Source organism: Pelophylax lessonae, assembly GCF_965119305.1.
Source record: "Pelophylax lessonae genome assembly, chromosome: 2".
Taxonomy (NCBI): domain Eukaryota; kingdom Metazoa; phylum Chordata; class Amphibia; order Anura; family Ranidae; genus Pelophylax; species Pelophylax lessonae.
This window is the reverse complement of record NC_138769.1, coordinates 729,377,925-729,405,408: the sequence shown is the minus strand read 5'-3', so window position 1 is coordinate 729,405,408 and position 27,484 is coordinate 729,377,925. Positions and strand designations below refer to the sequence as shown.

Genomic DNA, 27,484 nt, shown 5'->3' with positions numbered 1-27,484 from the left:
AAAATACATTAAAATATACAATAAAATTATTATGACCTAAATAATTATACTAAAAAGATATACATATAAATCTAAAATTAAATAAATGACCATAAAAACTCATCTGTCTGAAATAAAACAATTAAGATCGAAATCAACATTCAAACCCAAAGGAGTTAAAACCTTAGCCTCGTAAATCCAAAAGGATTCACGACGACTGAGTTGTCTAATAAAATTACCACCCCTCCAATGGTAGCTGACTTTTTCAATCCCCGAGAATTTTAAAGTGCTTGGATTCTTATGGTGGTGATTTTTAAAGTGCCTGGATACACTGTGGGTAGTAAGTCCCTTACGTATATTGTTTACGTGTTCTCCAACTCTTACATGTAAGGCTCTTGATGTGCGACCTATGTACTGTAGCCCACAGTCACACTCTAACATGTAAACCACGCCTTGCGTGGCACATGTTATTAGATTCTTTATATTATAACTTTTTTGTGTGACCGTGGATACAAAACTTTTACGCTTTTTGATGTTTTTCCTACAGCTTTTACAAGTTGCGCACTTTCCGCACGCATAAAAATCTGCCAAGAACGGAAAAATGCCATTGTTTTTTACCCGGGGTGGGTCAATTACTCCTGGGGCTACTTTGTCTCTTAAAGAGGGGGCTTTTCTGTAAACAAATTTGGGCTGTTCTGACAGGACAGGACCCAGGATCCTGTCTTCTTTAAGAATAGCCCAATGCTTACGAACAATTTTCTCAACTTTTTTGTGCTGAATGTTGAAATCTAAGACAAGTCGGGATTGTGTGTCAAGTTCCCTAGATCCAGAATTCTCTAGGAGGCGGTCTCGATCTGTGTTCTTAACCCATTCTAGTTCTTTCTTTATATCCTTTTTGTCATATCCCTTCTCCAAGAACCTTCCTGTTAAAGTGTCGGATTGTGCAATAAAATCCTCCTCAGAGGTGCAATTGCGCCTTAAGCGTGTAAACTGTCCACGAGGAATATTGCACAACCACTGTCTGTGATGACAACTGTCAAGGGGGATAAAAGAGTTTCTGTCTGTGGGTTTAAAATAATTCAGAGTTTTAAAACCGCCGTCCACTTTAAAAATTTCCAAATCTAAAAACACAATATTTTCATGTTGTAAACTCCACGTTAAAATGATGTTCTTTTTATTGCTATTTAATCTGTTCATGAAGACTTCCAGGCTTGTCATGTCTCCCTGCCATACCATGAACAAATCGTCAATGTAGCGACGGTAACAAATGAGCTGTGGGGGCAAATTTGCGAAGACTGCTTGTTCCTCCCAGTGGGCCATGAATAAGTTGGCCACACTGGGAGCAAACTTAGCCCCATCGCAACACCTTTGACTTGTAGATAAAAGCTGTGGTCATACCAAAAATAATTTTTGTTAAGACAGAACTTTAAACTCCTCTGAAGGAACCTAATTTGCTTCCTGGGTAACTGTGTTTGTGATAAACCCCACTTTACAGCACAAAGTGCATCGGAATGATCAATTATGGTGTATAAAGATCCAACATCCGCTGTAATCAGTATACATTCAGAGGAGCTTGGCAACACGTTTAATATTTGTATGATGTGTTTTGTATCTTTAAGGAAGGATTTCGTTTTCCGTACAACAGGCTGAAGAAAAAAGTCTATATATTGTCCCAACCTGGCCGTAATGGAATCAATTCCATTAACTATAGGACGGCCAGGTGGGTTCTCCAATTGCTTGTGTATCTTAGGTAAGAAATATATTATAGGCCTCCTACAGAACAGAGGATCCAAATATTGAGCTTCCTTATGAGTGAGGACTCCACTTAGTTCTCCTCTAGTTGTTAAATTGTGGAGTTCCTCTTTGTACTCTAACATAGGATCCTTTGATAGAATTTGGTAGGTGGAGGGGTCACTCAGGAGTCTTAGCATCTCATTTTTGTAATAACTGCCACTAAGTACCACTAGCCCACCCCCTTTATCCGCCGGACGGATGACAATATCACTCCGGTTTTCTAGAGAAGCTATACCCCTTTTTATACATATTGGGTCATAAGCTTTTTTATATCTCAATTTGTCCAGGTCACTGCACACCATGTGTTTAAACTCATCTAGGTGCTAAGTGTCCTGACCAGGCGGATTAAAAGTGGATTTGTTTCGCAGAGAGGAATGATGAAATGTAGAGGAGGCTGAATTACGAGTAACAGGATTGGATAAAAAATATTTCTTAATACTCAACTGTCTCGTGAATTTCTGTATATTTACGTAGGTTTGGAATTTATTTAAATTCCTGATAGGTGCGAATTTTAACCCCTTATCTAGGACTTTCATTTCATCCTCCGTAAGGGGAACTCCGCTCAGGTTGTAAACACCTGTACCTATCTGGGCCTCTGCCTTTTTGGTTCGTCTTCCTCCTCTGCATCCTCTCTGTCTTTTCTTTTTCCTATGCTCTGGTTGGTGTTGTCTGATTGGTAATAATTCCCTCTCCAGTTGTGGTTCTGGATTGGGGTTCCTGGGGCTCGGGACTGGAATTGATTGTGAGGTCCCCTCCAAGGGGACCTCCCTTCCTCTAAAAAATAATTTTGTTCATCATTTTCTTCCATATGGCGGAGGGGGGTGAACCTATTTTGTGATGGCGTATCTAAATAGGGTCTATATTGGGCATAATTTCGTTGTTGGAATTTGCCTCTTCCTCTTCCTCTCCCTCTTCCTCTGCCTTTTCCTCTACCCCTAACCACCTGCCAACCTTCTCCTCCATTATTATCAGCTCTCTGGTGGTAATTATAACTAGGGGGAGGAGGGTTAGAAGAATTCTTTCTACCCCTCCCACCTCTACTTCTGTCACGATGTACCCCATTGTTTTGAGGGATGTGCTGTCCATGAGGGGTTGGCAAAGGGGCATAGTATGTTTTCTTTTTAGGAACTCCTCCATTATTAATATTAGTTTGGGAAGGACCACTAACTTCCATTCCTGGAGTTTCTTAGTTTATCTGAAAAGATTGTTGCCATTTGTAAATATCATTTCTATTAAAATCCGCCAAGTCCCGCTGGAATTTACCTTTCTTTTTTTCTTGTATTTCCTTATCCCATTTTTCCATTTTTAACTTAAGGTCATCAGTTAACCTGGTTAGACCCGGATGATCTTTAACCAATTCCACTTTGTCTTTAATATCTTTAATTTGAGTTTCTAATATGGTCATTTTTTTCTTTTTTCGATTCAATAAAAATACTAAAAGTTCTATACCTTTGGTAGTAAAGAAATCTTCCTAATCTTTTAAGGACTCACTGTCCAATAACCCGTCATTAGGAGGGACATCCCACCTCAAACGGCGTGGGACTACTTTAGCAGAGATATAATGTTCAAAGGACACTATGTCCCACCACACTTTAATTTTCTTTTCAAACAAAAAGCCCAGCTTCTTAAATAAATATGCTAGATCTCCAGGATCTTTAGAAGTTATGGGTCTGTTTGAGAAGATCTCATTAACCTTAATTTCCCTTTTTTCCAGATATTGGAAAACCTCCAAATTCTGCTGCTGAATCACTTGGATTAAAAGCCAGTATAACAAATAAATAGAAGATTCAGCGCTGAATAAATATGAACTCAGACCAGCAGCTAACACTCAAGTGTAATCCAACACCTTCAATAAATTAATATACAATAGTGTAGCGCAGTCCAGTATTGATAATAAATAACAGGCTTAAGTAAAACTTAAAAAGCCAAAAGTATTGTTTTAAAAAACATATATGGATAAAAGAAAGTTCATAAAAGGTGAAAATATAGACGGTAAAGAAACACACAGTCCACTAGTGATCCGGTGAATAGATAATATGTGTGACTTGAGTGCTCATAAAATCCCGTCACCAGGCATTCTCTGCCTCTCACCTCCAGAACTTGACCCCACAGGGTCTAAAAGCATGAATCAATCTCCACGATGTTCAGCAAATTATTTCAATAGAACCGGACCAGAACCTCCAGCATACCGATGTCTCAGAACAGCAGAGGATACACCTTCCCAAAATGCTCCAAAACATATGGATAGAAGAGGAAACAATCTAGTGCTCTCTGTTGCGGTAATGACACTTTATTGGCTCAAAACAATATTGCACTTACATTGAATCCCGATTCAGTAGGCATAGAATTAGCAGAGCATACAGCGTGCTGAGAGGTGCCTGGCTTCCGAGTTGTTAGATGGCCGTAGGACCGTGTGACCAATCCCCCGTACGCGTTACGTCAAGTGTTTTCTCGTGTCACCTGTTCCAGAGCACCAGACTCTGTGAACAACACTATGATCAGGATGACCAGAATGTGTGTGATACTCTGTCTCTTTGAACCCCTGATGCGGTGACAAAGCATTCTGCTAACAGCCTAAATTATGGTCTGTCTCACATTGTGTCCTCTCCACATCTGCCTCAAACCCAGGAACAAAGCCAATCTGTGATACAGGCTCAGTCTTTCCTGGGAACTATATTCACCACAAGTCTTAGTTCCTCCCAGCAGACACTTGTTGCCCTAGGATGCACAGCAGTATTTATCCCCTTCCTCTGTGTCAGCCAATCTCAACTATCCAGCATACATATTGGCTCTCCCAAAATGGCAGCCCCTAATGTGGAGAGGAAACTATATAGCCGAGCATTGTTTATGGTCTGCCCCAAAATGGTCAATACAGAAGGCAATTCATTTAACCCTCCTTGTGTCCCAGAGAAGGAAGCAAGTTTCCAACATGGAAATGTTTGTAACCATTAGCAAACCTGGCTACATTAATTCTCTTTTTTATGTGAATTTGTCTGTAGGGAGGAGCTCCTGCCCTGTACCCCATGGATGAAGGATCACAGGGGAGGCTGTGCTGTCTGGACAACAATCACACACACTTCATACTGGTGGATGATGGAACACATGGACGCTATGGGGTGGAAATCCCACTGAGAACTCGTCTTGAGAAATTTATCTCTGAACAGACAATGCACAAAGAAGGTGAGGGGGAGATGGCATGGAGGTTTAGCTGACAAATCAGGCAGATTTGTTGACACAATGATAAAAAAATGGAAGAAAGTGTATGGCTTGGTACCTTGAAGGACAACTCATCAGAATTATCCAGTCTTGCCATTGTATTGTAGAGAGACATATCATTAGGACTGTTCAGAAGACACCTTACTCTCAGTATTAAAGTGTCAGCTTACCAAAACCAAATTTTATTTATAGGTAGAGTCTGGTGACCCTGCCACTTTATATTTACTGAGCCTTCCTGTAGTGAGGTCTCCACCAAAGTTCCTTGTACCGTTCCTACCCACCTTATTGTGCCCGTTACTGAGCCCTTCATGATAGCGCACCTTGGCAAATTTACAGATCCCTGTGTAAGCCACAAACATCTCAACTATTCGTTATAGTATATTTAAAGCCAAAATGTTTTTTTTTTTTTTTTTTTTTAACAGGGGCTGGTTAGGGCCTCTGTCAGGTATTTCTGCACTCTATGCCCCTGCATGGGGAGATTCCCCTCCTCTGTTTCTATATTGACCATTGTCTTGGAACAGAAAACCATGGGGAGTTCATAATTTGACAGCAGTAAACAGGGATTGGACAGGCAGAACAGGGATTGAAGAGAGATCTTTGAATAGAGACACCGGTTCTGGAGCAATCCTGAAGGTTTACCCCCCCCCTCCTTAGCAAATCTAGAGCAATGGGATACAGAAATAAATAAAGTATGGTTTCAAACATTTCCTACCCACCCTATTCAAAGCAAAAAAAGTTTTGACATTAGATATCTTTTCTCTCTCCAACATCCACCAGACAGTGAAATGGCAGTTCTGAATTGAGGCCTGGTTCACTCCTATGCAGGTTGCAGTTTGCATATCCCAGGTGCATTTTGCGCACTTTACACATTTTACACATTTTTAATCCATTGAAGTCTATGGAACCAGCAGGTTATGTTTTTAGTTCCATAGACTTCAATGGATCAAAAATGTGTATTGAAAAACGCAAAACACACCTGGAATATGCAAACTGCAACCTGCATAGGTGTGAACCAGGCCCAAAAGGATATTAACGCAAATTATAAGGCCTGGTTCACACCTATGCATTTTTAGTGCATTTTCAGTTTTGCAGAAACACACTACAGTCCATTTAACATGGTTTCCTATGGGTCACTTTCACATCTATGCGTTCTATAGAAAAGGCCAGGGACCTTTTTCTGTTTTTTTTTATTCCATAGACTTCAAAAAGGTGTATTGAAAAACGCAAAATGCTCCTGGAATATGCAAACTTCTACTTGCATAGGTGTGAACCAGTCCTTAGTTTGAAATATTTACATGCAACGTGCTCACAGACTATCTTAGGCTCGATTCAAATCTATGCATGTTGCTTTTGAGCGTTTCAGCAGTGCTTTTTGCTGTGCTTTCTGCATTTTTCTTTAAACCACATTTTTACTGCAATTTTGCTGTAAATTGCATTTTGCTTTTTTATTTTGCATTCACTGTATATATATCCGGTTGCTAAGGAGCGGGCGGGAAACCGGCCACCACGTCCTTAACAACCAATCAGTCATCAGATGTTAGTGAGTCACTGCTGGCAGCTGAATTTATTAAAAAAAAAAATTGTGAAAAAAAACGGTGTGGAGTCCTCCCCCAGGTCCACGCCAGGCCCCTTGAATTTAGTATGGATTTTGAGGGGACACCCCACGCCAAAATAAAAAAAATTAAAATGGTGTGGGATCCCCCCAAAATCCATACCAGACCCTTATCCGAGCATGCAGCCTGGCAAGTCAGGAAGGACAGGGGATGAGTGAGTGCCCCCCCCCTCCTGAATCATACCAGGTCACATGCCCTCAACATGGGGGGTGCGGTGCTTTGGGCGGCTCTGTCCCTCCCCCCCAAAGCACCTTGTCCCCATGTTGATGGGGACAAGGGCCTCTCCCCGACAACCCAGGGCTGTGGTTGTCGGGGTCTGCTGGTGGGGGGGCATATTGAAACCCTGAGCCCCATTTTAACAAGGGATCGCCCAGATCCTGGCCCCCCCATGTAAATGAGTACGATGTAACCCTACCCATTCACCAAAAAAGTAGTTTAGTGTGACAAAAGACAATATTTCCTTCCACTTCTTCTTCCCCCATTTATTCCTCCGGTCTTCTTCTTTCTCCGGTGTTCTTCTCCCGCTTCTTTCTCCGGTCTTCTTCTTCCCCTGCCACCACTCTCAGCGCTGACCCGCTGAAAATACAAAAAAGACCATCCCTTGATGCTCCGCCCTGCCGGTCTGTCTGCATTGATGTCACACATTTCATATATAACTATGGGGCATGGCCATTGGATTGTGTCATCCAGAGACCCCGCCCCCATGTGACATCACAGACCCATCATGCCGCGGGCGGTGATGTTCACAAGGGTATATGAATGACGTTATCTGCAGCGTCTGGCTTTTTTTCTTGGGTGCAGGAGAGGCAGCAGAGAAGAACACCAGAGGGAGAAGAAGACCAGAGAAAGAAGTGAACCGGAGGAAGAAGAAGAGCTGGGGAAGAAGAAGACATTTTTAATAAAGGACTTATCTAAAACTGTCTATTGTCTTTTGTCACACTACACTACTTTTTTTGGTGAATAGGTAGTGGTACTATGCACCCCATACTCATTTGGGGGGGAGCATCTGGGGGCCCCCTTATTAAAGGGGCTTCAGAATTCTGATAGCCCCCTCCACCCGCAGACCCCAACAACGACAGCCCAGGGTTGTCGGTAAGAGGCCCTTGTCCCCATCAACATGGGGACAAGGTGCTTTAGGGTGGGGGGCAGAGTCCCCCTTGCCCAACTGCACTGCACCCCCTCATGTTAAGGGCACGTGGCCTGGCTTGGTTCTTGAGAGGGGGGGGGTCTTGTTTGTTCCCACCCCTTCCTGACCTGCCAGGCTGCATGCTCGGATAAGGGTCTGGTATGGGTTTTTGGGGGGACCTCATGCCATTTTTTTTTTAAATTTGGCGTGGGGGTGTCCCCTCAAAATCCATATCAGACCTAAAGGGCCTGGTATGGACCTGGGGTAGGACATTTTTGTTTCACAATTGTTTTTTTTCATTTCTGCCGGCAATTCTTTTTTTTTTTTACATTCAGCTGTCAGTGGGACCTGCTGACATCTGAAGGCTCATCGGTTGTTAAGGACACGCTGGCAGGCTTCCCGGTCCACTCCTTAGCAACCAGTTATACACAGTGAATGAAAAGCCAAAAATAAAAAAAAAACACATCACAAAATGCAAATCGCAGTACTTGCATTTTGGATGCAGGTCCATTGAAGACTAATACATGCAACATGCTGCATTTGCGAGGAAAAAAGTCCCCGACCCTTTCCAAAAATGCAGAGGCACAAAAATGCATTGATGTAAACGTGTTCTGTAGGAACCCATGTTAAAAAAATTAAATGCATTCCTGCAAAAAGCATTAAAAAATGCATTCATGTGAAACAAGCCTCAGGCTTAATTCACACCAGTGCATGTTGCTTTTAAGCATTTCTGTAGTGCTTTTTTCTGTGCTTTCCACATTTTTTTACTGCAATTTTGCCGTGATTTGCGTTATTTTACGTTTTTTGGGGTTTTTTTGCAAAATTTTCTGTTGGGCAGATTTAAAAAAAAAAAAATGTAGAACACAAATTGCGGCAAAATTGTAGTAAAAACACGGTAAAAACGCGCTACATGCTTTTCTGCAGCTTCTCTGTTGAAGTCTATTGAACCAAAATAACACCGTTATGTATTTAAAAAATCCATGACCCTTTCCAAAAATGCATTGATGTGAACATGTTCTATAGGAACCCATGATAAAAAAAAAATTGTCCTGCATTTCTGCAAAAAGCATTAGAAAATGCATTGGTGTAAATGAAGCCTAACTATGACAGTAACAGTAGGATGTATCCATCCCACATTAAGTTGAGATTTATGTTTATGTTATTTTTATTTTATTTTCTTTTATCCCAGGAACAGCCATTAAAATAGTGTGTGTGGTGCTGGAAGGAGGTCCTGGAACATTGGATGTAAGTTCATATATGGCCAAGCACTTTGTGAGCACCAAATGCCTTTGCAACCTCAGTTACTACCCTGTAAAAACAGCATCAAGATTCAAGTGGAAATGTATATGCCTCTTGTAGATATACAATACCTGCTATCCACAGAGTTCCCCTTCTACCGAGAAGCCTATAAGGCTCAATTCATACCTATGCATGTTGCTTTTGAGCGTTTCAGCAGTGCTTTTCACGTTTTCAGATGCTTTTTTTTTTTATGCGTTTTGGATTTTTGATTTTTTTTCTTTTTACTTTTTATTTGGCCAATTTGTTGCTGGGCAGATTTTAAAAAATGCAAAACATGTCAAAAACGTGCCGAAAATGCGCTAAAACCACACTACACGCTTTTCTGCTGCTTCTCCATTGAAGTCTATTAACCGCTTAATGACCGCCAGCCACAGTTTTACTATGGCAGGCAGCCGCTCCTGCACAAACCGACGTAGGTATACGTCGGTTGTGCGCCTGCATCTAGGGGGCGAGCGCGCGCCGCACGCAGCGTGCTCCCGCCCCCATTATTCAGCGGGGATACCGATGCATGGGGCAGGCGGCTCCAATTGCTCCCCGCTGAGAGAGAAGAACGGTCAGCTGTTGTAAACACAGCTGACCGTTCTTCTCTCTGGAATGATCATAGAGCTCCCGTGATCCTTCTATGTAGGATCACAGGTCTCTGTGATCATTTCACAAGCCCCGCCCCCATACAGTTAGAATCACTCCCCTAGGCTCACATTTATCACCTTGATCACCCACAGTGTTACCCCTTCCCTGCCAGTGTCATTATTACAGTAACAGTGCATATTTATAGCACTGATTACTGTAGTAATGTCACTGGTCCCTCCAAAAGTGTCAAAAATGTCAGTTAGGGGACCGATCTGTCCGCCGCAATGTCGCAGTCCCGCAAAAAATCGCAGATCGCCGTCATTGCTAGTAAAAAAATAACAATAAAAATGACAAATCTTTCCTGTAGTTAGTAGACGCGATAACTTTTGCGCAAACCGATCAAAATACGATTATTGCGATTTTTTTTTTTTTACCAAAAGTATGTAGCAGAAAACAAATTGGCCTAAAATGTTAAAACATTTTTATTTTTAATTTTCTTTTTTTGGAAATGTTATATAGCAGAATGTGAAAAATATTGTTTTTTTTTCTTCAGAATTGTCGCTCTTTTTTTGTTTATAGCGCAAAAAATAAAAATTGCACAGGTGATCAAATACCACCAAAAGAAATCTCTATTTGTGGGGAAAAAAAGAACATCAATTTTTTTTAGGTACAGCATCGCAGGACTGTGCAATTTTCCATTAAAATAACGCAGTGCTGAATCGCAAAATATGGCCTGGTCATTAAGGGGGCAAATCCTTCCGGTCCAGAAGTGGTTAAAACAAAAAAAGCAGGGTTTTGCATTTAACCCTTTTACTGCCAGGTCCGTACTGTGTACAGACCTACAGAACTGCTTGCAGCTGACCAGGTCCATATGCTGAACGTACCTCATTCCTCCTTGTGTTATAAGCTCACGATCAATTTAGTGACCATGAGTTTATATAAGAATTATTCAGCAGACTTGACTGAACAAAACCTTAGCTCTGAGCAGCGAACGACAATCCGCTGGTCAGAGCTCTAACCCCCGAAAAAGTGTGTAAGAGAAAAATAAAAACCTTTTGTTTTTGGATATTGGACTATTTGGATATTTACATTTTCGTGTACGTTCGATCTTCACCATATTGCAAAAAGGCGCAATGTAAAAATTACAAATATTTGTTAGCTATTAACTCCATACAGGGTAAGCTTTTATATTTAGTAGAAATTTAGCAGGAATTTTGTAAAATTAGTTGTGTTTTTATCTGCTAATAATGGTTTTAGTGTATTTTTAGCAAAAATATTGTTTTGATAAACATTTGCGCATATACCGTGGGACCTAAAAAATCAGTAGCACCTTCTTTTTATTTTAGAGGTCATATGCTTTCAGAAAATATATGGTTTGGGAGGTCTTTCAAAAAAATTTAAAAAGCTGTAAGGGAAAAATGAAAACCTTCAGATTTTTTGAGAAATTTGGATATTTACACTTTTGCGTCTGTTCGATTTTCACTATTTTGCAATAAGGCGCAATGTAAATATTACAAATATTTGTTAGTTATTAATTCCATAAAGGGTAAGCTTTTATATTTTGTGGAAATTTAGCAGGAATTTTGTAAAATAAGCTGTGTTTGTATCTGCTAATATTGGTTTTAGTGTAATTTTATCAAAATATTGTTTTAATAAACATTTGCGCATATACCGCGGGGGCCTAAAAAATCAGTAGCACCTTCATTTTATTTTAGAGGTCATATGCTTTCAGAAAATATATGGTTTGGGAAGTCTTTCAAAAAATTTTGGAAGCTGTAAGGGAAAAATGAAAACCTTCAGATTTTTTGAGAAATTTGGATATTTACACTTTTGCGTCTGTTCGATTTTCACTATTTTGCAAAAAGGTGCAATGTAAAAATTACAAATATTTGTTAGTTATTAATTCCATACAGGGTAAGCTTTTATATTTTGTGGAAATTTAGCAGGAATTTTGTAAAATTAGCTGTGTTTGTATCTGCTAATAATGGTTTTAGTGTATTTTTATCAAAATATTGTTTTAATAAACATCTGCGCATATAACGCGGGGCCTAAAAAATCAGTAGCACCTTTTTTTTTTTTTATTTAAATTTTCAATAAATTTTTATTGAGAAAAATGGTAATACAATACAATAAAAGCAAGTGGTGCCAACATAGAAAAACAACACTACTGCACTACTGAACTTCTTTTTATTTTAGAGGGCATATGCTTTCAGAAAATATATGGTTTGGGGAGTCTTTCACAAATTCTGAAAGCTGTAAGGGAAAAATGAAAACCTTCAGATTTTTAGAGAAATTTGGATATTTACACTTTTGCATCTGTTTGATTTTCACTATTTTGCAATAAGGCGCAATGTAAACATTACAAATATTTGTTTTTTATTAAATCCATACAGGTTAAGCTTTTATATTTTGTAGGGATTTAGGAGGAATTTTGTCAAATTAGCTGTGTTTTCATCTGCTAATAATGGTTTTAGTGTATTTTTAGCGAAAATATTGTTTGATAATCATTTGCTCAAATAAAGCTGGGCCTTAAAATCAGTAGCACCTTTTTTTTTAATTCTAGAGCTTATATGTTTTCATAAAATATATAGTTTTGGGGTTTTTTCACAAATTCTGAAATCTGTAAGAGAAAAATTAAAACTTTCAGATTTTTTGAGAAATTTGGATATTTACATTTTTGCGTACGTTCGATCCTTACCATATTGCAAAAAGGAGCAATGTAAAAAGTACAAACATTTATTACTTTATAACTCCATACAAGTTAAGCTTTTATATTTAGTAGGAATTGATGCAGGAATTTTGTAAAATTAGCTGCATTTTTATTTTTTTTAATTTTTGTGAATATTTTGTTTTGATAAACATTTGCGCAAATATTGTGGAGCCCTAAAAATCAGTATCACCTTCTGTTTATTCTACTGGTCATGTGCTTCCAGAAAACATATGGTTTGGGGGGTCTTTTACAAATTCTTGAAGTTGTAAAGGAAAAATGAAAAGATTTTTAGAGAAACTTGGATATTTACACTTTTGCGTCTGTTCGATTTTCACCATTTTGCAAAAAGGCGCAATTTAAAGGTTACAAATATTTGTTCTGTATTAACTCAATACAGGTTAAGCTTTTATATTTAGTAGAAATTTTGTAAAATTTGCTGTGATTTTATCTGCTAACAATGATTTTAATGGATTTTTATCAATAATATTGTTTGAATAAACATTTGCGCACGTATTGTGAGACCTTAAAAATCAGTAGCACCTTCTTTTTATTCTACTGATCATGGGCTTCCAGAAAATATATGTGTGAACTTTGGTTGGGAGGTCCGTGGAACACAGCTTACCTTAGAGAGGTTGGGACATTCCTCTCTCAGCTCCCTAGGTCCCTCTTATGTGTAACTCTCTCTGTGTCTATTAGGGAGGCAGGGTGACCAAGGGAATGATGGACAGGTACTTAATGAACACTGAGAATATGGTTTGGATTACTTCAAATGGGACATTAACATTTATCAACCATATATCTCAAGAAACATATGAAGACTGCTTCACAGTCAGACTCATAGCAGATGCTAAAATCATCAGCTCAACCACCTGTCTTCCACACAATGTTAAATATGCTGATTTACTCACCTGTTATCTACTGTTGGTTCTGTGTTTACACTTATGATGATGTGTATTGTATTTCAGGAGCTCGAGGACGGCAGTCTGCTAGTTAGATGGCTCATGTTGATTGAATCATTGTCATCTATTACTTACTGGTGGAAAAGTAGAATACTGTTTGTGTTGGTTGTTCTTTAGATATGTTAATTATATATCTGTGCACAATTTCATCTGCATAGGATAATGTAATCAGGCACCTGACCTGGTGTGGCAATTTGATCAGGAGGGGGATGTTTCCCTGTGCTGTATATATTATGTGAGAGACTGTTCAATAAAGTGGTTATTTCAGATCCATACACGCTAAGTTTTGGCTAGTTTTGTATGTAGAGCGGCTGTAATATCTGATACCTATGTTCAGACTGGAGGAAGAAGTATTCTGTCGGAAACCCACAAACACGTTGTGGGGTCGCGGTTCCGTTACAATATGGTTTGGGAGGTCTTTTACAAACTCTGAAACCTAAAAGTGAAAAATACAAAAGCAAAGGAAAGATTTGCAAAAGTGGCCTGGCCAGCTGATTTTAAAAGTGGAGCAGTGAAAGGGATAAAGTCCTTGACCTTTTCCAAAAATGTAGAGGCATAAAAATACATTGATGTAAACAATGCATAGGAAATCCATGTTAAAAATAATGTCCTGCGTTTCTGCAAAAAGCATGAAAAAACACATTGGTGTAGTATTGGCTATCCATCCATAGTTTCCGTACTTTATCAAGCAACGCAAATGGGAAGTTCTTATGGGAGTACATTCTTTCATAAGAGAATTGCATATTGATTAGATCTATGGTTTCAGAAGGGTTGGATGCCAGTGCCTGGCTATCACTGTTTTAGCAGCCACCAGTGAATGGAAGACTACAGGGGAACCTCTCTATTCCTAAATGGAGTATAGCTAGGGCAGGGTCAGGTTGTGTCACGATCCCTATAACTTCCGAGATGACAGAAAATAGTTTTTCCAGTAGCTTGTGTGGCTTTTACAGGTCCAAAATATGTGGAGGAGGTTGCCCGCATTCTCTCCAGCAAAGAGGGGATTGAGTCTTGGAAAATCTAGAAAGTTGATAAGGCATTAACCAGTTCCCGACCACCCGCCGCCTTTTTACTGCGGCAGGGAGGCTCGTACAGGCAAAACGGCGTATATCTATGTCGCTCGCCTGGGAGGAATTGGGGGCGAGCGCACACCGCCGGCAGCGTGCTCCCGCCCCTGATCGTCAGCGGGGGAAGCCGCTGCGGGTGTCAGGTGGCTCCGATTGTCGCCTGACACCTGCGATCATTCCCCGCTGAGAGAGGACAGTCGGCTGTTGTAAACACAACTGACCGTCCTTTTCCCTGAAATGATCACATAGCTCATGTGATCCTGCTTTATAGGATCTCCTGTCTCTATGGTCATCTCAGAAGCCACGCCCCTCCACAGTTAAAATTACTCCGCTAGGCTTACATTTAACCCTTTGATCACCTATACTGTTAAACCCTTCCCTGCCAGTGTCATTATTACAGTAACAGTGCATAAGTTTAGCACTGATTACTGTAGTAATGTCACTGGTCCCCCCAAAAGTGTCACAAATGTCAGTTAGGGGTCCGATCTGTCTGCTGCAATGTCGCAGTCCCGCAAAAAATCGCAGATCGCTGCCATTACTAGTTAGTAATTAGTAAAAAAAAAAAACAATAAAAATTACATAAATCTTTCCCGTAGTTAGTAGACGCGATAACTTTTGCGCAAACCGCTTATTGCAATTTTTTTTACCAAAAATATGTAGCATAAAACAAACTGGCCTAAAGTGTTAAAAAAAATTATTATTTATTTATTTATTTTTTGGGAATGTTATATAGCAGAAAGTGAAAAATATTGTTTTTTTTTTTTTTTTCGAAATTGTTGCTCTTTTTTTGTTTATAACGTAAAAAAAAAAAAAAAAAAAATGATCAAATACCACCAAAAGAAAGCTCTGTTTGTAAGAAAAAAAGGACATAAACTTTGTTTGGGTACAGCGTCACACAACCGCGTAATTTTCCGTTATAATAACGCAGTGCCGAATCGTAAAATAGGGCCTGGTCATTAAGGGGGCAAATCCTTCCAGTCTAGAAGTGGTTAAGTAAAGGAGTTTTTGTGTTTGTTCCCAATGTGATATACAGTGGGACAATGAGTAATTGTAATGAATGGTCATCTTCCACTGAGTGTCGGAGAATGTAATGTGGAGGTCTTTCTCCCACTTTAGCATGGGGGATGTTTTAACGAAAATTGTTTATTATAGCGTTCTAAAACAGGGAGATTTCTTTGTGGGGGGGATTTGGGGAGGATAAAAAATTCCAAACGTGGCCAGGGAGTTTTATTTGAGGAGGAGGGTTTTTGGCTATGAAGGTTGAAATCCTGTTGTATGTAAAGAAGAAAGATTTAGGTTGGTTGAATTCTGTTAGAAGAGATTCCAGGGGTTTAGGGGAATTGTCGTGAAGAAGTTGATCTAGGAGAGGTGCAAGGGCCACATTAAATGGCATTGAGGGCCTGATTCGGCCCACGGGCCTTGTGTTTGACACACGTGCCTTAAAGGGTAATGTACAGTGTGTTGTATAGAGCCCTGAAGTAATTGGGTTGTGAGTTTTCTCCATGCTCTAACGGAGGTGCGTGTAGTTATGGGAAGGCTATTGAGGTTTAGCGGGACCCATCAGTCTGCTAGTAAGAAGTGGTATCATTTAGCTGAACGAGTAAGTGTGGTCTCAATGTCTAACCAAAGAATGTCCTGGGAGAAGCAGAACCAGTGTTGGAGGGGAGCTAGTTGGGCGGCATAGAAATAATCTTCTAAATCCTGTAATCCCAGGCCTCCAAACCCGTCTGTGTGTAGTAAGATGGTGGAAAGTGCACCTAGCTCATTTGCCTTTCTATATAATGGTTTTTAATATTGTTTTCAGTGAAGAGAGTTAATGTGATGATAAAGGGATCTGTATTGTGCGAGAAATGTACAGGATTTTGGGTAGGAGTTGTATTTTAAATGCTGCTAACCTCCCAATCCAAGACAGTTCTATCTTGTAGAGTCTGTGTGTGTCTTCTCTTATGGTATGTATGAGAGTTTTAAGGTTGGCGTCCAGTAATTAATCGGTGGAGGAGGTTAAGGTATTTCCAGTAGCGGAACTATCAGGGTCGCAGCGGTTTGCGACCGGGCCCTGGAGTTCTGCTATCTGAGGGGGGGGGCCCGCCAGCCCCGTTCTCTTACAGCGGCCGCGGCATGAGGGGGCCCGTCTGTCCGCCTGAGCCCTGACTATTCGCTAGACGCTAGTGGTGGCTGAGTGAGAGACTAGTCTGGCTGCCGCCTTCCCCGATCGTTGTGCGGGGGGGGGGGAGCCGGAGAGGTACAGCGGTATGTCTGTGTAAAGCAATCTACCTGTCCTGCATTCTGCTGCTGTGCTGCCTGCACCGCCCTCAGCCCTACCGATCCTCCAATCCGAGAGATGGCTGATGCAGTGAGGCAGCAGGGGTGGTCAGTCACCGAAAGTCAGCTGACCAGCTGACACCAATAGAGTGCAGGGGGAGGAGGAGTTCTCCCCTCTGCCAGACGAGTGTGAAGAGACCACATGCCGATGCTGTGTCTGAATGGCTGGAGTTGCTGAGTGAGGGGGAAATCGTCTCAACGCTGACTGATTGTAAGTAAACTAACTTGCCTTTTTGATCCCAAACTCCACCCTTGCTGGCTTGCTGGAATACTGCCTCTTAATGATCCCATCCCATGCCTGGCACAGAACAGATCTCATCATCTACAACAGAGCTGTTGGGGGGTGTAGGGATGAGATCTGCGATGGGATCAGTAAGACAGAGGTGGTGGTGACACCACATCCCCCCCCCCCACCATCGCCCCCACTGATCCCTCTCCACCATCACTCCCCCTCATCACCGCCATTGATCCGACCCCACCATCCACCCCCCTCTCACCACCGCCACTGATCCCACCCCCCTCACCATCGCCGCCACTAATCACCCCGCACCACCACCACCGCTGTCACTGCTCCCACCCTCCTCACCACCATCGCCATGGTTGGTGCACTATTACTGATCCCATTCCCCTCTTCACCAGCCCTGCTGCTGATCCCATTACCTCTCTCCCCACCAGAACTATTACTGATGCCATTCCCCTTCTCCCCACCAGCCCTGCCACTGATCCCATTCCCCGGGTCAGATTTAACCAATCCTAAGGAGGCAAATCAAGGAAATTCATTGTTGAGGTTCACATTCACTTTAACCACTACCCACCCGCGCTATAGCCTAAAGACGGCTACAGTGCAGGAAACAGAATTTTTTTACTTTGTTATACATTGCAAGAAATAAAAAAAAAAAGTGTCAAAAACATGCTTTTCGGGGGGGGGGGGGGTGTGGGGGCCTTCATGATTTCTTGCACTGGGGCCCTGAGAAATCTAGTTACGCCTCTGGGAATTTCCCAGGTAAGGGAAGCTATGCTCGACCCATAGATAAGGTAATGTGGCGGAAAGGTGTTAGTAAATAACATTTTAATGCATGCTAATAATCTGCTGGCCTTGTTTGCTGCACCTCGGCATTGCATGCTATGATCTACTAGAACCCCCAGATCCTTTTCCATCCAGGATTCCCCCAGACTTTCTCCCCGTAACTTGCATTCATATTTATAGCCTATAAGTGCATTCCTTTACATTTTTCCACACTGAACCTCATCTGCCGTATACAGTGGGTAGAGAACCCCCCTTTAAAATAATCACATGTTGTTGCTTTTCAGTTTTAAATGAAAACATTCTGGGGTTGATTTACTAAAGGAAAACAGTGCAATTGCCCCAGAGCTTAGTAAATTAGGTAAAGCTTCACTTTGCAAAGGATACCCAATCACATGCAAGGAAAAAAAAAAAATAATTTTTGCTTGAACATGATTGGATGATGGAAGTGAGCAGAACTTTCCCCTCAATTGCTAAGCTCTGGAGAAACTGCACTTGCAGAAAGCAACTGAACTTTGCAAAGAGCACAGCCTATTTGCTTTTAGTAAATCAAACCCACAGTTTTTGTTTTATCCAGCTGTAATATTATAATAGCCAACTTATAATATCCAAGTGAAAGAGATAACACCAACATGTCCGAAAAAAAAAAAAAAATCAAAAACCGAATCAGTGAGTTAACCACTTTATGACTGCCCACCGCAGTTATACTGCGGCAGGCAGCCGCTCCTGCGCAAACCGCCGTAGGTATACGCAGTGGTGTATTTAGGTTTTGTGCTGCCCTAGGCCGGACTAAACCCGTGCACCCCCTAATTTAACTACGACCCACCCCTTCCTGTGAAGGCCACACCCCATTATGTTTCAGACCCGCCCTGTCATCTGTAAACCACACCCCTTCCTCATTAGGCTCCACCTTTTCCTTTTTTTGAGCTCCATCTCTTCCTCTCTGTACCTTAAAAGTGGGTACAAAGTGCCTACTTGTATATTTTGTGGTTTTGTATGGGTACGTCATTTCGCGGGAGCGCTCCTGGGGGCAAGTTTGTGCTCCTGGGGGCCCCCGCTAGGCAGCGGGGATGCCAATCCACAGGGCCGGTGGCTGCAATTGCCGCCGGGCCCCCGCGATCGCTCCACACTGAGAGAGAAGAGCGTCAGCTGTTGTACACGCGGCAGCCTGTTGTTCTCTCTGAAATGATCACAGAGCGCCTGTGATCCTCCTATTTAGGATCGCATGTCTCTGTGGTCATTTCACAAGTCCCCCCCCCCCATACAGTTAGAAAACACCCCCTAGGCTCACATTTAGCACCTTGATCACCCCTGGGTTAACCCCTTCCCTGCCAGTGTCATTAGTACAGGAACAGTGCATATTTTTAGCACTGATTACTGTAGTAATGTCACTGGTCCCCCCAAAATTGTCAAAAATGTCAGTTAGAGGTCCCATCTGTCCGCTGCAGTCCCGCTAAAAATCGCTATTGCCGCCATTACTAGTAAAAAAAAAAAAAATGAATTAAATGAAAATGACATTTCTCCTAGTTTGTAGACGTGAAAACTTTTGCGCAAACCAATCAAAATACACTTATTGGGATTTTTTTTTTTTTACCAAAAATATGTAGCAGAAACCAAATTGGCCTAAAAGGATAAAAACATTTAGATTTTTTTAATTTTAATAACAAAATTAATAAAAATTGCAGAGGTGATCAAATACCACCAAAAGAAAGCTCTATTTGTGGGAAAAAGTACATCAATTTTTTAGGGTACAGTGTCGCACGACTGCGCAATTGTCCGTTAAAGTAATGCAGTCCTGAATTGCAAAAAATGGCCTGGTCATTAAGGGGGAAAATCTTCCAGTCCAGAAGTGGTTAAAGCTTGGAGCACTTTGCAGTACATGAACTTTCCCTGCCTGTGAACTGTTAAATGAGTTTGCATTGATTTCAGCATGCATGGAGCACTTTGTACACGCTGAAACCAATGCAAACTCATTTACCATTTCACATGCAGTGAAAGTTCATGTACTGCAAAGTGCTCCATATTTGTTAAAAATATATTTACTGCAAAAATGTAATGGAATTATTAATTTATAATTGTAGCAATAGCAGTGGGTGGTAACCTAAAATTGTGATTCCTACCTGCTGTTGGATGTCCTGACCTGGTTGGGGGTTCCCTTTTCCTCCTCTCTCTCCTCCTCCTCGACATAGATAGACCCGTCCAGGCAGAAGTTAGTCCCTCTTACACGCCACGCGGAGGGTGGGTAGGTGGAGCATTAGGCTCCGCCCCCACCCACACATTGAGGTGCATCCCGTCTGGCCACTCACTGCCGCTCTATGGGGGCAACAGTCCCTCCCTCCCTGGCAAGTATGTACGCCCCTCAGGGCTGGGACAAGGCCATCCAGCGCCCTGAGCAAAGATGGCAAACTGCGCCCCCCCCCCCCCCATGTGTATTCACAATTCACATCTCGGTGTTAGTGTGACACCCGCTGGGAGTGAAGGCAGCTTCTCTGTCGTCTTGTCTCCAGTCATGTGATATGTCACATGGTAAGACAGTCTGCCCTCACTCTATAGTGGCACTGTGCTGAGACAAAGGCATTTAACGCAGTTCCGTGGAGGTTGCAGTGTGGCCTTATTTACTTGAACAGGTTGCCTTCAGCAGATGTTAGTGCATGCTGAAAGTGACGGGCGGTATAATTCCTGCCACTGCTGCAAATCAAAATATTGCAGCAATGGCATCTGTAAACCTCTAGCTGCTGCCTCTGGCAGGAGTGATAGGGAGCTGTATTATGAGGCTCAGCAGCATGTTTTATTGCCCGCCAACCGCAAGTGTAAATGAGCCCATGACTAGGTTCACACTGTTACAGGTGGTTGCATGTGTGGGACAGCGTGTAAATGGCACCAATTCCCGCACCCACAACCACCTGCAGTAAAAATTCCCTGCTCTTTTACAGATGCACAAGGCTGCCATTTACTCTTATTGGCACCCCCACACATCTGAAAATGCAGCACATTTTTTGGTGCGGGAAATTGCATGGTGCTTTTGCACCATGCGATTTCCCTGCGGCTGCGTTTTCCTAAAGGTGCAGGGACCTTTTTCCTGTGTTTCCTGCAGGTACAGTAGTCCATTTAATTGAATGTGCTGCTGTGCCTGCGCAAATGTGAGTCACAGCAAACACATTAGTGTGAACCTGACATAAAGGAAAATACATACAGCAAGGTGCCTCCAACATATTTTACTTAATAGCACAAAGTCACTTTATAAAATACCTCTGCTGAGTACTCCCCTATTTATCAATCATATACTGTACACAGTGCTCAGATGAAAAGAGCAGAACATCCATGCATCGTACCTGTAATTCTCAGAGTTCTTGGGTTTAATCTGGGCATCTTCTGTCTGCTTCTGTCCCCCATCTGAGTGTCAGCCTGCTCTCCACCTGCATTGCTTTAGTATCCTTAGCTCTGCCATGAGTCCCGACATTTTCTTCATCTTCTGCCAGCCTCTATCCCCGCCCACTGGCCCGCCCACCATGTATAGCACTTCCCTAGACCATTAACTACAGGTCTGATAGGAGGTGGGCGGGGACAGAAGATGCAGAAAACGTCGGGACTCAACCTGGACACAGAGCTAAGAATTCTAAAGCAATGCTGGTGGTGGGCGGGCTGACGATCGGGGACAGAAGCAGAGAGAAGATGCTGACACTAAACCCGAGCCCTAAGCATGCAAAAGCCTTGCAGGTGGTGCTCACATTATCAGCACTTCACCTCCGCTGCGCCCTCCCTCCCGCCCACCCCTTGTACGAGCCCTGACGCGGCGACGCCCCTTCACTAAAAGCTGGAGAGTGGAGACTGTGTGTGTGGGAGGAGGCGGTGACAGGCAGGCAAGGACCAGGGGAGCAGACAACGAGGGGGGACTCGGAACGCAAAGTGACGGGAGCACTGCAGACGGGCCTCACAGAGCGTACCGTTTTTTTTTTTATGCGAGGGCAGCGGCTTTTTTGCCGTCCCCCCGCAAAGTGCCGCCCTAGGCCTAGGCCTTGTCGGCCTAGGCCAAAATACAGCAGTGGGTATATGTCGGTCACGCGCTGGCAGCTAGGGGGAGCCAGCGTTGCACTTCCGCCCCCGCTCATCAGCGGGGAAGCCAATGCACAGGGCAGGCGGCTCCGATTGTTGCCTGACACCCATGATCGTTCCGCACTGAGAGAGAAGAACGGTCAGCTGTTGTAAACCCAGCTGATCGTTCTTCTCCCTGGAATGATCACAGAGCTTCTGTGATCCTTCTATATAGGAACACAGGTCTCTGTGATCATTTCACAAGCCACGCCCCCCACAGTTAGAAACATGTCCCTAGGTACATATTTAACCCCTTGATCACCCACAGTGTTAACCCCTTCCCTGCCAGTGTCATTATTACAGTAACAGTGCATATTTTTAGCACTGTAGTAATGTCACTGGTACCCCCAAAAGTGTAAAAAATGTCAGTCAAGGGTCCGATCTGTCTGCCGCAATGTCGCAGTCCCGCAAAAAATCGCAGATCGCCGCCATTACTAGTAAAAAAACAATAAAAAATTACATAATTATTTTCCGTAGTTATTAGACGCGATAACTTTTGCGCAAACCAATCAAAATACGCTTATTGCAATTTTTTTTACCAAAAATATGCAGCAGAAAACAAATTGGCCTAAAATGTTGAAAATGTTTGATTTTAATTTTTTTTTTATTTTTTTGGGAATGTTATATAACAGAATGTGAAATATATTGTTTTTTTTTTTTTTTTCAGAATTGTGGCTTTTTTTTGTTTATAACGCAAAAAATAAAAATTGCACAGGTGATCAAATGCCACCAAAAGAAAGCTCTATTTATGGGAAAAAAAGGACATCATTTTTTTTTTTCGGTACTGCGTCGCACGACAGCGGAATTGTCCATTAAAGTAACGCAGTGCCGAATGGCAAAATATGGCCTTGTCATTAAGGGGGCAAATCCTTCCGGTCCAGAAGTGGTTAAAAGAAGTATCATCCCCTTTGTGTCAGGATTTTGTCAAATCACTTTTTGCTGTAATTCCAGCCTTTTGTCTGTTGGGATATGTCTCTACTAATTCTTCCTACACCACAGAAGGCACAGTAGAAGAGGGAGAAGGAGGAGGATTCTGGCAGTTTTGGAGGTATTGAAACAGAGGAAGACATACGTCAACCCTCAACAGATGGTTTTCCATCCCCAGAACCCTTGGGAGTAGTACATGGCTGGGAGGAGCTTCAGATACTGTAATCCTCCTGGAGTCTGCTTCTCATGCCCCCGCAAACTTGTGGTGCATGGGCTCCCTCATGCTTCAAAGCCTGCAAAAGGATCCAAGGATAAGTGGCATTAAGGAGAAGAATCACTGTTGGTTGGGAATCCCTCCTTGACCACTGTTACAAGGGGAAAGTCTCAAAACTCATCACCTCCCCATACTGGGTGCAGAAGATGAAATCTCATGAGGACACTTTAAAGAGGAGTTTATCTAATGCTTTTCCAGACTCTGGTAGGTTACAATGTTGTGGAAAACAGAGTTTTGAGGCTTCTACTTGTCAAGAGAGAAGCAGAGAAAGGGACCGCCTAAGTGATGCATTTCACATTTTTTCTAGTCCTCACCGCCCAGAGCTCTCAGCTTCCATATCCCATCAGGAGCATCTGAATCAAATGGTGGACGATTATCTAGGAGCGAAAACAGAGACGGAGAGCTTTCCAGTTGACGATCTATTGGGTCATGAGAATAGAACACTGGCCAGAACTTTGCCAGTATGCAATTGAGCTGCTGGATTGCCCTGCACCCAGCGTGCTTTCTGTACAGGCATTCAGTGCTGCTGGAGGTTTTATTACTGATAATAAAACCTGTCTGTCCACAGACTCCGTGGACCATCTGACATTTACCAAAATTAATCAGTCCTCGATTACCAGCAGCTATGAAGCCCCTGATGCCTTTGTCACTGATTACGTGTTTTTGGGATGTGGAATCTCTGCAAGACTTCTAGGCTGCCTACTGTTGCAGGTGTTGATTTCATCTGGAATATTTTTTTTTGGTGTAGGCTTCATGGGCACAATTACCACCCAAAGACCAATTTTTCCACACCTGTTTGACAGGTGCATATCATTTAAATTTTTGACAGCATGGTCAATTCTTGCTTTCATCACGAGTACCTCTATAGGGCTACGGTGTGAAGGTGCCACAGACACCCAAAGACCAATTTTTCCGCACCTGTTTGACAGATGCATATCATTTCAATTTTTGACAGCAAGGCAATTCTTGCTTTCAACAACAGTACCTCTATAGAGCTACGTTGTGAAGGCACCTTCGACACACAAAGAACATTTTTTCTGCACCTGTTACTTCTATCCAAAGTCTGCAGAAGAGACACCAGAATGTATTCAAAAAAATCTCCAATCTTGTTCCTAGTGCACTACATTGTAGCCTCATCATAAAGACTGGCTCCCCAAGACGTTGTTTACAAAATAAAGAAAGCTTGCAGGGAAAATGTCATTTTTTTGGGCTTTATAAAATTATTTCTGCAGCAGCTTCTATACACAGTACAGATGTGCCACTTTACAGGTAGACTAAGGATGTCCCCAGGCACTATATTGAAAGGAAATTTTCATTTTTATTGTTATTTCTCATTTTGATGCCTTCACTTTAAGCATCAGTAAATCACTGCTCATTTAAAAATGACATTTTTTACAAACATTATTTTTTAGTGATGCATGTCCCCCAGGGCAGTACCTGGACCCCCATAACTATTGTATGCCCAATTACTTGCATATAAGCTTTCAAAATGGCCACTTTTGATTTTTTCAGTTCAGGTCCCATAGACTTCTATGGGGTTCGTTATCCTGTTTCGAACTTTTGCGATTTTCAAACGTCTTGGTGCGAACCGAACAGGGGGTCATTCAGGCCCATCCCTACTAATTGTATTCAATTTTAAGCACTAGTTGTTTCCCTGTTTGGGAGCTCCCTGATCACACAGCTCCCGCCATTCTCACATGGCTCCTGCTTTCAATTCCTCTCGCTTACTGATCATATGACCATGGGTGTACTCATCTCTTGCTTCCACTTACGGTTCACATAGCCCCAGCATCCTCTCCTCTTTCTTTTAAAACAGCCATTTACCATGAGTGTACCAAAAACTATTCTCCACTGTAGCGTGTAGGTAACCGTCTTCTCTTCAATGTTCTAATTGTTCCTTCTTACAGACCATCTACAACTCAATCTGTAACAACACACCATGTGTCATTGTGGAGGGATCTGGTCGAGTTGCTGACATTATAGCACAGGTGGCGAATCTAAGTTCCTCCAGGATCACTGTCAACCTAATTAAGGAGAAACTGAAAAATCTTTTCTCAGAGTCGTATGACAATTTCACAGAAGATCAAATCATCATGTGGACCAAGAAAGTGAGTGATGGTCACACAATAACTCATTATTTCCTTTTTTACTTCTTTAATATATACTGTCTAACACCTTTTACAAAGTTCAGCCATGTGCAATATCATGGTCACCTCTAGTATATAAGTCTACTTCTGAATTTATATTAAATTACATTTCCAAAAGGTTTTGGTTTAGGCCTCTACTAGGTCTGAATGACTACCAGAGGGATAGTCTTTGGCTAAAACAAACGCTTAAATCCCACTACAGATATTTATATGTGTCTCCAAATTTCTCCACAGATTCAGGATATTGTTCGCATGGAGTCTCTGCTCACTATCCTCCGGGAGGAGAAGGTTGGGGATCAAAGGATGGATGTGGCAATCCTGCAAGCTTTGCTAAAAGGTCAGAGATTGATACCAGCAGATAAAACATTTCTCTGAGACTCAGTTAAAGTATCCTCTTTCCACTAAACATTTTGTGACACCTGACTGGCACATTAAAGTGTATCTATAGACATAATTTTTTTCCTTTAGCTTTAAATAGATGATTAAAAATTGTGGCCTAAGATACATATTATTGACTGTAGTACTGATAGCACATCTGACCGTTTACAAACATCACTGTATTTTTACTAAGTGCCCCTTACTGTATGGCTTTTTTTTGTCAGGTACCCCTCAAGAGACAATGGGTGTAACATACATCTGTACAACCATTCCTCATGATTCAAATTAACATAATAATCGTCAAGTTTGTTTTTACATATCACCTGTATCAAAACATTAGCTTGTAGCTTTGAAAATACTATGCTTCATTTTGAAGATGTACCCTAAAAAACAGTACAAAGTGCCCCTAGGGGGACACATACCTGGCTGAAAATTTTTAAGAGGTCATGAGATAGTGATCAATTTTCTACCTCACCAAAGTTACTAGTTAGGCTTCATACAAACTAGAAAGCTAAAAACTGCTTTAGAAACGCTAGACATAAAAAGCTAATGTTTTAGCGTTTTTGCCGGCATTTAGCAGTGTTTAGCCTAGTGTGTAGCTAAATTTTGTCAATAGCTGGTTGTTAAGGAGCGGGCCGGGAAGCTGGCTGCCACATTCTTAACAACGGATCAGTCATCAGCTGAATGTAAAAAAAAAACAGGTCCTTTGGGTCTGGTATGGATTTTAAGGGGAACCCCATGCCATAATTTGAGAAAGAAACAGCATACCAGACCCTTACTTGAGCATGCAGCGAGACCCCCACCAAAGCCATATCAGGGCACATGCCCTCAACATGGGCCCCACCCCAAAGCACCTTCTCTCCATGTTGATAGGAACAAGGGCCTCTTTCCCACAACTCTTGCTGGTGATTCTGAGGGTCTGCAGGCAGGGGGCACATCTGGAAGCCTCCTTTAACAAGAGGGCCCCTAGATCCTCCCTCCCCCCTCATGTGAATGAGTATATGGTGCATAGTATCCCTACCCATTCACCAAAAAAGTGTAAAAGTGAGTTATCACACAACACAAGTTTTTGACAAGACCTTTATTTAGAAAAAAAAAAAAAAAAGAAATGTCCCCCGGTGTAGATCTATCGTAAATCACGCCACCCACAGTCCACCCAGAAAAAAAAAAAAAGCTCAGCTTGCATCAAATGCTTCCACTTCCGCTGCCTCCACCTTCTGACAGTTCTTTAATAGCTAATGGGTGTAGCCACCCAGGGATGTCACTGGGTGACCCTGCTCCCTGACATCACCGACCCAGCATGCACTGGTTGATGACATCACAGGGGGGCAGTGCCACCAGTTGACCTCACCAGGTAGCGTTTTGTTTTCGGGTTGGCGGTTTACATTTTACACTTTTTTGGTGAATGAGTAGGGGTATACTCGTTCACAAGGGGGGACCGGATCTGGGCGACCCCTTGTTAATGGAGGTTTCCAGATTCCATTAAGCCCATGGGGGCAAGGTGCTCTGGGGTGGGGGAGCAGACTCCAGGTGCTCATTGCCCCCCCCCCTTTCCCGGCCTGCCAGGCTGCATGCTCTGATAAAGGTCTGGTATGGATTTTGGGGGAACCCATCTAATTTAAAAAAAAAGAAAAATTGTCATGGGGTTCCCCTTAAAATCTATACTAGACCCAAAGGGCCTGGTTTGGATTGGGGGAGGGAACCCCCACAACATTTTTCCCATTTGTGTATTGCCGGCAATGTTTTCTTCTACATTCAACTGTCAGCAGGGAAGTCCACTGACAGCTGATGACTCATCTGTTGTCAAGGACGTGGTGGCCAGCTTCCTGGCTCGCTCCTTAACAACCAGCTAATCACTCTAATCACTGGTCACGATCCAGCCAATATGGCACTGCCGCTCATCCTCCTCAGGCACAACAAGAGGCCAACCACATAATGAACAGATGCAGCTACAGCCAGCACGATCAGACCTCCCAGAACTGAGTGCCTT

At 42.3% G+C, this 27,484-nt stretch overlaps 1 protein-coding gene across 1 annotated transcript in view; it reads left to right on the top strand.

Annotated features, from left to right (window-relative positions):
* LOC309548319 (transient receptor potential cation channel subfamily M member 2-like) overlaps window positions 1–27,484 on the top strand; it is a gene marked incomplete at both ends in the record, with an annotated part of 196,068 nt that overhangs the window by 23,918 nt on the left and 144,666 nt on the right. Inside the window, 4 exon segments of the mRNA XM_082248258.1 lie at window positions 4,773–4,953; window positions 8,918–8,973; window positions 24,877–25,077; window positions 25,351–25,453. Of these exon segments, the coding sequence (XP_082104384.1) occupies window positions 4,773–4,953; window positions 8,918–8,973; window positions 24,877–25,077; window positions 25,351–25,453 (541 nt within the window).